The following is a 14,011-nucleotide window of genomic DNA, read 5'->3' as shown; positions in this document are numbered from 1 at the left end:
TACAAGTTTTTGAAGCGCTGCTCCTTCATCATGTCGCTGGGGGGAGGTCCGGCAGGATCTCACAACACATAATTTATTGTAAAAGATCCAAGTGTCCTACAACTGATGCGATGTATTGAACAAACCAAGATTGCTGTTAAGTCTTTAATCACGTAGAATGGGTTGCAGGTTTCGATTCGTTAGCATGTAAATCTTAGGACTTCTTCAAAGTCAAGTCCTGAGATAACTTAAGGTTTTATTTTTAAAAACTGTGCCATCTCAACTCTGACAATGTATTAAAGGTGTGAGGTTAGAGTCTCCGTATCCCAACCTTGAGTCAGACTGAGAGAAGTTCCAGGGTTTGCATATTAATGAATTGAAAACTGCATCCCCATTCTAAGTGTTAAAGATTTAACAGCAATCTGGGTTTGTTCAATACTTTGCATCAGTTGTATGACACTATGATCTTTTATTATAAATTCAGTATCCAATGATCCTGCCCACTAGCTACCTGACAAAGGAGCAACACTTCGAAAGCTTGTATTTCCAAATAAACCTGTTGGACTATAACCTGGTGTTGTTTGATTTTTAATTTTGACCTAGTGACAGTGAAAGAACATCAATCATAGATCCTGGTCACTATTGGGTGTGGCTTGGAGAACAACTTGCTTGTGTTGTAATGCATCTGCTGCAATCATCTTTGTGGGTGATGGAGACTGTGGGTTTGGAAACTGTTGTCAGAGAAGCCTTGGTTGCTACAATGTATTCTGAATATGGTATACCCTGCTACAATTTTGCACCACTGGTGGAGGGAGTGGATGTTGAAGCTGCCGAACTAGTGGATTACTTCGACTGCTTGAGAATTATTAAAGTTATGCTCGTCCAGGAAAGCGGAGACTATTCCAATGAACTCTTGTGCCTTGGGCATGATGGGCAGGTATTGGGAAGTCAGGTGCTGAGTTACCCTGTGTGGAATTCCTAGTCTTTTGACTTCCTCTTTTTATGGCTAATCAAGTTGTTTTTGCTCCTAATCCCTGAAGATGTTGGTGGGAGTTTAATAATGATTTATATTAGATTACTTACAGTTTGGTAACAGGCCCTTCGGCCCAACAAGTCCACACCGACCCTCCGAACACCAATCCACCCAGACCCATTCCCCTACATTTACCCCTTCACCTAACACTATGGGTAATTTAGCATGGCCAATTCACCTAACCTGCACATTCTTTTTTGGACTGTGGGAGGAAACCCAAGCAGACACCGAGAATGTCCAAACTCCACACACACAATTCCCTGAGGTGGGAATTGAACCCGGGTCTCTGGCGCTGAGAGGCGGCAGTGCTAACCACTGTGCCACCGTGCCGCCCTCGTGATCTTGTAATTGATTGTAAACAGAAGATGGCCATTGCTTGGCATTGAGCAATGACGAATGTATGTAATTTATAATCAAAATTGGGAATGGTTGAATCATAAAAAAATTTTCAATGTTTTTTATCTTTGAGAATTTTGTTTTGTGGCCGTTGAATTCATTATAATGGCATCTCCCCTCTGAGAACCGTTCACTTATCAATTATTTCCAACACAACCTTTGCTCAAATAAAGTTTGCACAGGGCAGTGAGAGTCTTGGTGAGTTCCTTGAGGCCAGATCAATTAACTTGGAAACGTTTGCACAATTTTACATTATGAAAGAACCCCCAAAGCGGTCAGTGTACTTGTGATCCTGAATTAAAGACATCCCATGACTGTATGAAGTTAGATTGTCACAACAATACCAATAGTTTTGATCTGTGATAGATAAACTTCATTCTAGATGAATTAAGAAACAGATTGGAGGGCGCTTTATTTAATTTGCCATTGGTTTTCATAGGGAAGTGCATATTTTATATCTGCTAAGTGTGAATCAATAAATCTATTGCATCGCTGATTATTAGCCATGCTGCTAAGTTGTCATCTTGATCCTCTTTGATTTCCTAAAGTCTGCTAGTGTTTTAAAATGAAGATTGTATCTTTGAAAGGTGATTGTGAAACTTCTGCTAAGGTGTATTTATTTTTAAGTATCAGCCAGGTTTTGTTGCAGACCATTTTGGTTAATGGCCTTTTTGTCAAATTCTGCACTAGATAACCATGATCTTTCAGTAACACCCAGCACTGGTTTGTATCTCCTGCTCAGAAACTTGGTCCAATTTCAGCCAAATCGCCTCACTGTGATGGGCTTGGCTCCTCTAGAATGGATTGGTTCTATTCAATTCCGCTTCTGTTTTGGAGTAATGTAACCTTGAATACAGGTCAGGAACATGAGCAAATTTGATTTTGTGAATGTTTAGTTTTTTTTTAAAAAGGTCATACTCATCAGCTCAAGGCTTGAGAAGAGATGTTGGTCTTTTAGTTATAAAGCTGCTCTAATTTTCCTGTTCTGTAAAATATTGGATTTTAAAGCATTTCATGTGGGGCATATGGGTATTGCTAGCTGGGCCAGCACTTGTAGCTGGCCAAATTGCCCTTGGTTAACTGGAATTCTTGAATGATGGTCTCAATCTTGGTGCAATCATCAGTTTTTCCTTTCAAGTTTCCAGAAGCTCTGTTATGTTGAAGATCCAGTCAAGACTTCATACAAGACTCCAAGGAGCAAGTTATCAGTCAAGCTTCCCTTTTTAATCCACTTCCCATAAATGCAGGATATACTCTCGGTCAAGATCAATCTTGTTTCATAATATTCGTTTTCATCTTGGTTCGATCAATGTTTGCTTATAATGTCCACGTCCCCTTTTCAAAATTAATTTTGGTTCTAAGGAAATAAGTAGCATAGATCTTGCTTCCTAGCAATTGCTGCTTTTACTAGGAAATAAATTTATTTGCATGCATAACTTTAGCTCTTTCTTAAAACATGCAATTTATTTGTTTTGTGAAATTGTGTTTTCCAAATGGAAAAACTAACTGACCAGATGATGGTAAGTTAGATTATTAACTTGTTACTGGTCAGAAACTTGGAAAGAGGAATAAGACTATACTTTTGAGTCCTATATTTTTTATTCCCTAAAATGCATTTAATGTTTTCTGCACTGCAGTAGTTTAGAGTAATTTTATGATAAGTATTATGGTCTTGGTATGACAACCTGAATTTTAAGTGCAATTGTTTTATGAATGATTTACCAGTTGAAACTTTATTGCTGGAACAGCACAGCAGGTCAGGCAGCATCCAGGGAACAGGAGATTCGACGTTTCGGGCACAGGCCCTTCTTCAGGAAGGGCCTGTGCCCGAAACGTCGAATCTCCTGTTCCCTGGATGCTGCCTGACCTGCTGTGCTGTTCCAGCAATAAAGTTTCAACTTTGATCTCCAGCATCTGCAGACCTCACTTTCTCCTCGAATGATTTACCAGTCCTTGAAGATAATGTGAAAGCAAATCATGCTGTTCTTGAGGGCTTAGCATGTGATAGGCTGGTTCAGTTACATTGTATAAGGGTTTTAACCCCCCCCCCCCCCCCCCCCCCCCCACTCCCCCTTCACACTCACTTTCAATCTGATACCACTTTAGTTAATACAATGTTGTCAATGTGCCCAATATGGTAGGTGCTAGGTATGACATTTGATTATTTAACCTATTTTCCTAATCAATCCGTTCAGAGATGTTACTACATACCACCTGGAGTGGGTGGGAATTGAATCTGGGCATCCTGGTACAGGCATAGAGACAGTACCACTATTCCAATCAAATTGGCACACTTGTTTAAGTTATTGGACAGATGTGTAACAAATAATTCAACATGAAGAAAAAGCTGGATGAGGATGTGTGCAACATGAAGAGAATATTAAATGAAATCCTGATCTGAAGAGAGTTAAAAAGGATACTATTGATTTTCAGAACATTGGCAACAGTAATAAAACCATAGACCAAACATTATGGAAACACTAAGCAATAAATGTTTGATGCGTAATAGCTCAGTTAACTTAAGTAAAAGGAAAAGATGTGTTTATGATGTGATGATCAATTGAAGCAGTGTTAAAATAACCATAAAGCTGTGTTAGCAAGGTACGGCACATAAATCAAATAACGTTCTTTTATTTCTGCATGAGGCATTGGTCAGATTGTTGGAGCAGTCCGGGTCAGGTAAGACTGGGAGAATATTTACTGCCGTGGGGGTATAGATTGAACAGCAACTGTGGGTCTGCTTATCCATCTTGAAAGTTGTGATTTAGAAGATTTAAAAAGCTGAAGGGATGTTAAAAAGTTATTTATGCTGTGAAGGGAGTTGACTGGCATTGATCCTGACTTTGTAATAACTGATACAAACACACAGGTTGGGTTAGAAAGTCAGCAACAAGGCAGTGAACGGGGCATAAACTTACCAATCAGCTGAAAGTTATAGGTTACTAAACAGTACACGTACGTTTGAGAGACCATTGAGAAAGAATTGTAAATTAATATAATCTATACAAAAATGGAGAATTTCTCAACCCAAAGTCTGTGTTTCTTTAGAGAATATTATGATATAATATTTGTGACCAGCACAATGTTCGAGAGATCATAATGACTTATGAATTCTAAGGATTACAATTGTAGTGGTTGGATGAATGAAGGAAAGGTCATTACTACTTAAGCTCCCTCTTAATTGTTTGTGGAGATTGAACAAAATCCAAAACTTCTGATTTGACCTGTTGAAACTTGGATCCTGAGCGTTGTATATACATGTTCTGATATCCCTGTCCTCTTCCAGCCCCCAGTCTTGGGAATTATGGTATGACTCATGGTGGCCTTGCATACGGTATTCATTTAGAAAGCCCTAACCCCATGTAGCTCCTTTTTAACTGGTGTCTGTTAAAGACTTTCCCAAAGGTGTACCATTTGAGATGCTAACTTGCCTTTGTGAGAGAGTTGAAATACAATCAGTAAGATGGAGATGTGTTGTAGGTAATCCTAGCATGATCCACACCGTGCTGTCCATACTGGGTCCATTTCACTTTAGCATGTGGTATTTGTGGAATGGTAAAGATAGTGTTTTCATTCGATGCCCTCCCTCTTTCTCTCTGCAGGTATATGGTACCCTTGGTTTGGACTCCTGTTGTTATTTTCATCAGTTGGTACTGCTACACTGAACTGGCTCAAGGCAACACTCAACTTTTCACATCCATCACAAAAGGTACTGCTGTTTCAGAATAGGAGGTATATGAACTTGTGTAATAGTGTGTCACATTAAATAATGCCAAAATATAAATTGGAGAAACTCAGGTCTGGCAGCGTCTGTGGAGAGAAACCAGAGTTAATCTTTTGGGTCCATTGACCTACCTTCAGAACTGATTGTAGCTCGGGAAAGGTTGGTGTACGTGCTGAAGATAGGGTGGGGAGGTTGAACGATAAGTGGCAAACACCAGATGCAATGGCAGAAGTAATGACCGAACAGGCGAAAAAGATCAGAATGGAAATCCTGTCACAGAGGAGCAGAATGTCAAGATGGGCACACCTGAAAGATATGGCAGTGAGTTAAACACTAAAAAATAAAACAAACAAACTTCGATGCTAGAAATCAGGACCAAAAACCAATTGCTGGAAAATTTCAGCAGATCTGGCAGCATCTGTAGACAGAAAGCAACCTTAACTTTTTCTTGTGCAGTATTTAATGTTTTGTTGAAATGTTCTAACCTTCCCCTTCCAAGGCAATTACCTGTGAAGCAATGTAGATTCTAAAATGTATATCTGGTTAGTTCTGGGCATTTAAAAATTTGAATTGTCCCTTGCTATCTTCTCACTGAAGAGAAATATGTAAATAATGTTGAAGACTGGCAGCGCAGTGGCTCAGTGGTTAGCACTGCTGCCTCACAATGCCAGGGACCAGGTTCAATTCCAGCCTCAGGTGACTGTCTGCACGTCGACCAGGGGAGTTTGCACATTCTTCCTGTGTCTGTATGGGATGCCCTGGTTTCCTCCCACAGTTCAAAGATGCGCAGGTTGGGCAGATTGGCCGGGGGAGAAATGGAAAATTTAAAATGTTCTCATTACTAGCTTAAAAATGGAAGGTGGAGGAGCAGTAACTTGGAGCATTGCAAGGTTTCTAATCTCTGAATGTGGATATCTTCCAAGACTAAAATCTGTAAGAAGAGCCAAGATTAATTTTAAAAACAAAAAAAAAGGCAGATGCTGAAAAGCAGAAATTGTTGGAAAAACTCAATAGGTCTGGCAGCATCTGTGTGAGAAAGCAGAGTTAATATATCAGGTCAGGTGACCCTTCAGGACTGGATTGATGGTTTTTTTTTTCCTCTCTCTCCAGAATACTCCATTCCCGTCCACAAGTACTGCTTCCCCTTTTTGTTCGTGCTTGGAATGTTTCTGTGGTCCCTAGTTGAGTATCTGATCCATCGATATGTTTTCCATATGAAACCACCGGCCAGCAATTACTACCTCATCACTCTTCACTTTATGCTCCATGGGCAGCACCACAAGGTGATTTCAATAAACTCTGCGTGATCTGAAATTATAAGTAGGGCTGCTACTATTTAGTTTTCATAATGAGATTCCTGCACAAATTCTTGAAAGCACATGCTTTTGGAAATTTCAATTTGACACTGCATTTTAAATAAAACAAAAAATTCTTAATAGGCTTCTAAATCGCACACTGTTTCAAAGGCATGTGTGTGATTCACATAGTTGGTGGTACCCCAGTTTTTCTGTTGGAAATTGTACTGTTTCTTTATTTTATTCAATGGGAACAATGGGAACCATAAATTATACACTATCTTCAAATCTTCTCCCAAAATTTGGCAAATTTCATGCACCGCTAATCTGCTTCTATCTCTATTGAACATAAAATGCTAGAGAGAGTCAGCAGATCTGATAGCATCTGTGGTGAGAGAAAGAGAATTAATATGTCAAGTCTGGTATGAAGATTCTTTATGTTCAGAGTTTGGAATTCTGAAGAAGAGTTCTACCAGATTCAAAATGTTACATTTCTCTCTCCACAGATACTACTGACTGTCTCTATTGTTTCAGATTTCCAGCATCTGCAATATTTTACTTCCTTCTATCTCAATCCCTTCTGCCCTGGTCTGTACCTAATATGCATTTAAAGTATTCAATGTGGAGTGACTTAAAATAGGTTTGTCAATTGATGTGCTTCAGGAGAGCAGCCCTACTTATAAACTTAATGGTGTTTTGATAGGGTGTCGTCATTTTCAACAGTAATGCTGGCTGTAGGATGTGCATTTTTATTATGTATACTTCCATTTATAATTACAGTGAAAAGATTATTTCTGTTACTTTAAAGTGACTCCCTTTTAGTTCAGAGAAGTGCTAAACTTAATATCTCCATCAGTTCTGACATCATTCCCCACTGCTCCCCAGTGAATTGGTTTTTGGGGCCTTCTGAAAATTACGATGGTTGTTTTGAAAGCCCTTTGACTATGAATTGTCAAGTTAATGGACTTACACTAGAACTTTCATCCATCATGTAAGGAACTCCCATAGACAAGCCATATGAAAGCTGTCGCTGAGAATCCTGCAGCAAGTAACTCTCTCCTGACTCCTCAAAGCCTGTCCACCATCTACTAGGCACAAGTCAGACATGGGATGGAATACTCTGCAATTGCTTGGATGGGCACAGCTCCAACAACACTCGAGAAGCTTGACACCATCCAGGACAGAGCAGCCAACTTGATTCGCGCCACATCCATAAGCATCCATTCCCTCCACCTCTGATACACAGGGCGTTTTGCTATTATGATGTGCAAGATGTACTGTAGAAATTCACCCAAGATCCTTAGACAGCACCTTCCAATCCCAAATCTAGAAGGATGAGAGTGGCAGGTATACGAATACACTACCAGATGCAGGTTACCCTTCAAACCAAGCACATTAGAATTATATTGCCATTCATTCACTGTCATGTGGTCAAAATTCTGAATTCCCTCCCCAGTGGCATTGCAGGTGTACCTACACCAAGTGAACTGCAGTGGTCCACAAAGGTAGCTCTACACCATCTCAAGGACCACCTTAGATGGGCAATAAATGTTAATCCAACCAGTGATGCCCACATTCCATAGCATCATACAGGTCTACAATATAGAAAAAGGCCCTTCTGATAATTGGTCTGCAATGTTCAAGATCAACCATCTAAACCTATCCTTAATATTTGCCACCCACCAATTTTCATATTTGTGAACTGAACAGGTCAACCTTCGTACATTAAAGTCTAATTTGTTCATATAAACCACAAACAGTATGGGCTCCAGCTCCAATCCCTGCGGAACCCTATTTGGATGCAGGCTTCAAGTCATAAAAACATCTTTCAGCCACTCAGCATATTCCTGGATCCAATTGGCCAAATTTCCTTGGATCCCATGGGCTCTTAACTTCGCTATTATTCTCTCATACTGGACCTCATCAAATATCCAAATTATGTTGAATGTATTACTCTAATCTGCACACTGTCACCACTTTTGAAAAAATCCGTCAAGACATGTCCTCCCCTTAGTGAAACCATGGCGACTGTTCTTGATTAATCCCAGCTTCTCCAAGTGCAAATCAATCCTGTCCTTCAGAATTGCTTCCAGTTCTTTCCTTAATAGTAGCCTGTAGTTTCCTGCTTTACCCCTTGCTCCAGTCATGAATAACAGTACCACATTGGCTGTCTGCCAATCTACTGGCACTTCTCCTATGGAAGGGGAGAGGAATTTAAAAATGTGTACGCTGAATGCTATCTTTATTTAAATTGAGGTTTAGACTTGGGCAGAAAAGTATTTTATGCAATAATTTAATTATACAATAAGTCTATGCTAATATGCGTCTGAGATTCCATGCAGTTCAATACTATAGAGTTGCTGCTTGTCAATGTGAAAAATGACTCACTCAAAGCTTAGCAACGATCTGCTTTATTTGATGGAAGTTTTCGATAATCCTCTGGACAAACTGCTGTTAAATGTTGCATCTTGTTTATGAGCGAGTATCACCCAGTTATGAAAGGTCATTCCATTCACAGAGTCCGGGACACTGTGTTGTGATGGGTTGCCATGAGACAATGGGTCCTTGAGGTTGGCAGTAATCGCAATCAGGATTAGCCTATAATTTCCTACCACCTAAAGTATTGATGGTTTTGGCGTTACCTAAAATACAATGCAGAGGATCTTTTATTCACTGGAAGAATATCCTCATTCTATTTGTGCTGGTTTAAGAATGTTTTTGTTTGTTTGGCTGCCACAAATTTTGACAGCCCGTTCCCTTGGCTCTGGATTAGTGGTGCTGGAAGAGCACAGCAGTTCAGGCAGCATCCAAGGAGCTTTGAAATCGACGTTTCGGGCAAAAGCCTTGGCTGTTTAACCAGAAATTGCACCACATTTACCTGCAGCACAGTTGTAGACTGTGGGTGGGATATCTGTGGCACAACTGTAGACTCTGGGTGGGATATATGCAGCATAGTACAGGACTAGTGAGGTCACGTGGCTTATGTAATTTGTGGAGAGGTACCAAAAAGGGAGGTTTCTGCTTGAAGTGACTCCAGCCGTCAAATTAAGTGAATCATTGCGCATCATGTGAAGGGTAAATTACATCCTGCCCTGAAGCTAAGGGAATTCCAAAAGAGACTGCTCCTGCCATTAATGTTTACTTTGTACAAAATACAGGCAAAAATCACCACAATCAGCGATGACTGATCTAGACTTCTACTTTAATACAGAGGCACATGGTGCACGTTACAAACCCATTATACAGCCAGAATCTTTTTCTCTCCCTCTTTTTTTCTTTCTCTCCCTCCTTTTTTTCTTTCTCTCCCTCCTTTTTTTCTTTCTCTCCCTCCTTTTTTTCTTTCTCTCCCTCCTTTTTTTCTTTCTCTCCCTCCTTTTTTTCTTTCTCTCCCTCCTTTTTTTCTTTCTCTCCCTCCTTTTTTTCTTTCTCTCCCTCCTTTTTTTCTTTCTCTCCCTCCTTTTTTTCTTTCTCTCCCTCCTTTTTTTCTTTCTCTCCCTCCTTTTTTTCTTTCTCTCCCTCCTTTTTTTCTTTCTCTCCCTCCTTTTTTTCTTTCTCTCCCTCCTTTTTTTCTTTCTCTCCCTCCTTTTTTTCTTTCTCCCCCTCTCTCGCTCCCCCCTCTCTCGCTCGTGCTCTCACACTGTGTATGGTTGTCTGTGTCAACCGTTTCTATTATCCAGGACCGTCGTTTCGGGTTTGGGACACTGGTTTAGAAAGGAGTAACGTATGTGTATTTACAGTATTTTGCACATTATCGTTCCCTTTATTTAACTCTGCAGCACTACCATCCAATACCCTGAATTCTAGTACAAATGAAATATTTTGGTCTAGGTTCTGACTTTGGTAATCCTCCTCCTACCCTTTTTATTTTAAAGATGTGAATGTACTGCTAGCTCTTACTACTGAAAACCATGTATAGTGCTGTGGCTGTTGATTTATCAGCATGCAAAATTAGTCATGAGTTAAAGTGTAAAAGGTTGTGTTCCATGAAGATTGTGCACCTGTCATGTAAGGAATTAAACATATTCTCTCTCTCCTCTCTGCAGTCTCCTTTTGATGGTTCACGTTTGGTCTTCCCGCCTGTTCCAGCATCACTCGTTGTAGTGTTATTCTTGGCTGCTTTCCACTTGCTTGCCCCAGGAGCAGTTGGCATGTCTATCTTTGTCGGAGGTCTATGTGGCTATGTTGTCTATGATATGATACATTATTATCTACATTATGGATCTCCAAAGAAGGGCAGCTACCTCTACGGACTTAAAGCATACCATGTTAAACATCATTTTGAACACCAAAGATTAGGTACATGCAAGTTTTTAGCATGTCCTTATTTAATATTTTGGTTAGCAGATTACATTCTTTTATTTTGGCCCCAATATATGCCCAACCAATCAATTGTTTGTTCCTTCCTTATGAATGGTGAGGAAACCCCTAAGTGAGTATGTCATTAGTCCATAAAAGTGCAAGATTTATTAACTGGACTCATTAGTTTGCAGGTTCAAGCTGCATTCTGGAATTTGAGGCTATAATCTGTGCTAGCATTTTCATGCAGCACTGAAGAGACAGTGATTTGACTTGCTATGGAAGATGCTGGCAGCTCTCGTTGAGGAACCAGATGTTTCTCTCTAATGTCGATTTGAATTTGAATTAGCTTACTTGTCACGTACTCATGAATACAGTGAAAAGTTTATAAGTCGCCACTTACGGCGCCATCTTGGATGCGAGGTACCTAGGTACTGATCCTTCAAAACAAGATCTTAGTTTAAAAAAATTAGAAAAATAAAGAAATACAAGTCCAGCATTGCATATAGTAGGAATAAATTAGAAAGTAGAAAAATTGGGTTCAGAGCAATACTCCTTTCAACCCAGTCCAGTTCTGGCTCAGTACGCCCACGGTTAACGTCAATTGAGGGTTACTGCGAGTTTCAGGACTGTGATGGTAAATGTTGATGGTGTCCAGGTTATTGTGTGATGTGCAATGGGATCCAATTATCTTACCAACTGAGGCATCAGTGCATGAAAAAATTACTCATTTATCCTTTTTTTTTTTAAATTGGTGTTTGTACCAGGTATAGCAAAGTTCAGAGTAAGAGCTTTTTGTACTCTGTCCTTTTAAAATTGTTTACAGTTGAGATTAATCTCATTGTATAGGAATGTGAAAAAGTGCTTTCTCAGTAATTTTTGTGACTAGCTTTAATGCTGAGTTGTTCATAGGTTTTTTTTTTTTTGCTGTAATTAAATTGAGGCTAGGCAAACCAATTTGTGGCCTGCTGTCATTTGTCTCGCCCCAGTGGAGAGTTCCCTTTACTGTTAAACCATACTTTTTGAAAGGTCATAAATGACTTTTCATAATTTGGATTCCTGAACATATTCCTTCTGTCTAATACCTATATGAAAAGTAACCAATTTTAAGATAAAATTTTCAGTTTGATAAATGGTTTAACCTTTTATTTAAAAAAAAATGCTTGTTTTTGCACCTTTTTAAAGTATTTGAATTGCTCTGAGATTGGAATGTAGTTTTGGTTGATGTGAGCTGCAAGTAGCTGATCCCTGTAAGCTGAAAACTCTCACCAATAAACCCTTATTAATGACATCTTGGAAGTTAAATTGCCTGTCTGGAATTCTGGATAATCAAACGTTCATTTGTGGGGTTTCCCTTTTTTTCCAATGGCTTCACTTCTGCACATTGTTGAGTAACACTCCCTCCCCACATGAATGAAAGACTGCCTTATTTTAATGCCCACAGTCTCCCCATCTCCTCCGAACCATAGAATGCAACTGGTTTTGAATAAAGGATTTTTAATCTCTTGCTTTAGGCTGTTCTGGTGCTGGAAACATCCATAATTATCAGCTCCTTGTCCTATTATCATAGTTTACCTTGAACTAGTAATCTAAATCTACCTCTTTCAAGCATTTAATGTCCTACTTCTGTACAGTATCCTGAATTATCTACTTCATAACCATTGCCCCCTTTAAACTGCATGAGTGGGTAGCAATCAGGACTGTGCCATATACAGCAAGCAGAAATTGAAGGGAAATTACTCCTGGCCCAATTTTATGGCTTTATGGTTTACGCCTGTTGTTTTTAGCCTTCCAGCCCTGAATGTTTACGTCTTGGATAAAACTGTGTACTAGACTTGCCAACTGTAATTTAACCAAAGCGCACAACATCCATGGAGGTTAGCGGTATAGTTTGGCGCAGTTAATTTGTTTGCTTCTTTATGAACCAACTTCTCCAGTTCAAGACACCAGATCTTTCAGACCCACTTCTAGTTTATTCTAGACCAAGTATTGGCTTTGTTTTGTGTATCGTCTGTTTCCCTACCCTTCCCCTCTTTTTCTTCTCTCTCCAGTAACCTGTACTTTTTTTTTAGGTGTTTTCTGTTTCTGTGACATCTGGAGCACAAATAATTAAAAGGAAAGCCCAGTTTGGAAGACTTAACACTATCATAGAGTTGTTCAGCTTGGAAATTGACCCTTTGGTCCAACTCGTCCATGCTGACCAGATATCCTGATCTAATCTAGTCCCATTTGCCAGCACTTGGCCCATATCCCTCCAAACCCTTCCTGTTCATACACCCATCCAGATGCCTTTTAAATGTTGTAATTGCACCAGCCTCCACCACTTCCTCTGGCAGCTCATTCCATACATGCACCACCCTCTGCGTGAAAAAGTTGCCCCTTAAGTCCCTTTCCCCTCTCACCCTAAAGCTATGCCCTCTAGTTCTGGATTCCCCCACACGGGGGAAAGATTTTGTCTATTTACCCTATCCATGCCCCTCATAATTTTACAAACCTCTATCAAGTCACCCCTCAACAGCTGATGCTCCAGGGAAAACAGCCTCTCCCTATCCTGCGAAGAGACTTTCTCCCACCTTGTCCTGTCCAGCTTGTTAATGTATCAAACAATTGGGCTCTGTGAACCTGGAGTCCATCTCTTTATGTTCACTGTTGTAGTTGAACCCCATGAAATGGGGGGTCGGAGGGGGGGGTGGGAAGTGGGGATAGAAGCCATGTTTTCCCAAGTCATCAAACTGTTCCGACACTTGACGTTCCTGGCTTGCTTTTAGTCTCTCTCATTCAGCAGTTTTTGATTAGATTAGATTCCCTACAGTGTGGAAACAGGCCCTTCGGCCCAACCAGTCCACGCCGACCCTCCAGAGAGTAACCCACCCAGTCTCATTTGCCTCTGACTAATGCACCTAACACTAGGGCAATTTAGCATGGCCAATTCACCTGACCTGCATATCGTTGGAATGTGGGAGGAAACCGGAGCACCCGAAGGAAACTCCCACAGATGCAGGGAGAATGTGCAAACTCCACACAGACAGTCGCCCGAGGCTGGAATCAAACCTGGGACCCTGGTGCTGTGTGGCAGCAGTGCTAACCACTGAGCCACCATGCTGCCCTAGTTTGGTTTTATTTCCATTGTGGACCAAGATCCTGAGTTGAATTGTAGCCTTTGCTGACATGTTCAGGGGCTTGGGTGCAAAAAGAAAAATATGCTAGCCTAACCTTCCTTGTGTGATGGGTGGGATAATTGAAAGTACAGGTTTTTTTTAATTTTACAAATGAGGGAACTAAGAGGGG

The 14,011-nt window shown here is 40.3% G+C and overlaps 1 protein-coding gene across 1 annotated transcript in view; it reads left to right on the top strand.

The window, feature by feature from the left end:
- Positions 1-14,011, top strand: part of fa2h (fatty acid 2-hydroxylase) — a 118,600-nt gene that overhangs the window by 100,968 nt on the left and 3,621 nt on the right. Inside the window, exons 4-6 of the mRNA XM_043707187.2 lie at positions 5,011-5,117; positions 6,243-6,415; positions 10,471-10,723. Of these exons, the coding sequence (XP_043563122.1) occupies positions 5,011-5,117; positions 6,243-6,415; positions 10,471-10,723 (533 nt within the window). The remainder of the gene's footprint in view (positions 1-5,010; positions 5,118-6,242; positions 6,416-10,470; positions 10,724-14,011) is intronic.

This window comes from Chiloscyllium plagiosum, unplaced genomic scaffold (assembly GCF_037043375.1).
Source record: "Chiloscyllium plagiosum isolate Xiang-an unplaced genomic scaffold, Cpla_swu_hap1 HiC_scaffold_17, whole genome shotgun sequence".
Classification (NCBI taxonomy): Eukaryota; Metazoa; Chordata; class Chondrichthyes; order Orectolobiformes; family Hemiscylliidae; genus Chiloscyllium; species Chiloscyllium plagiosum.
The sequence above is the reverse complement of the archived record's forward strand: the minus strand, read 5'-3'. Positions and strand labels throughout refer to the sequence as shown.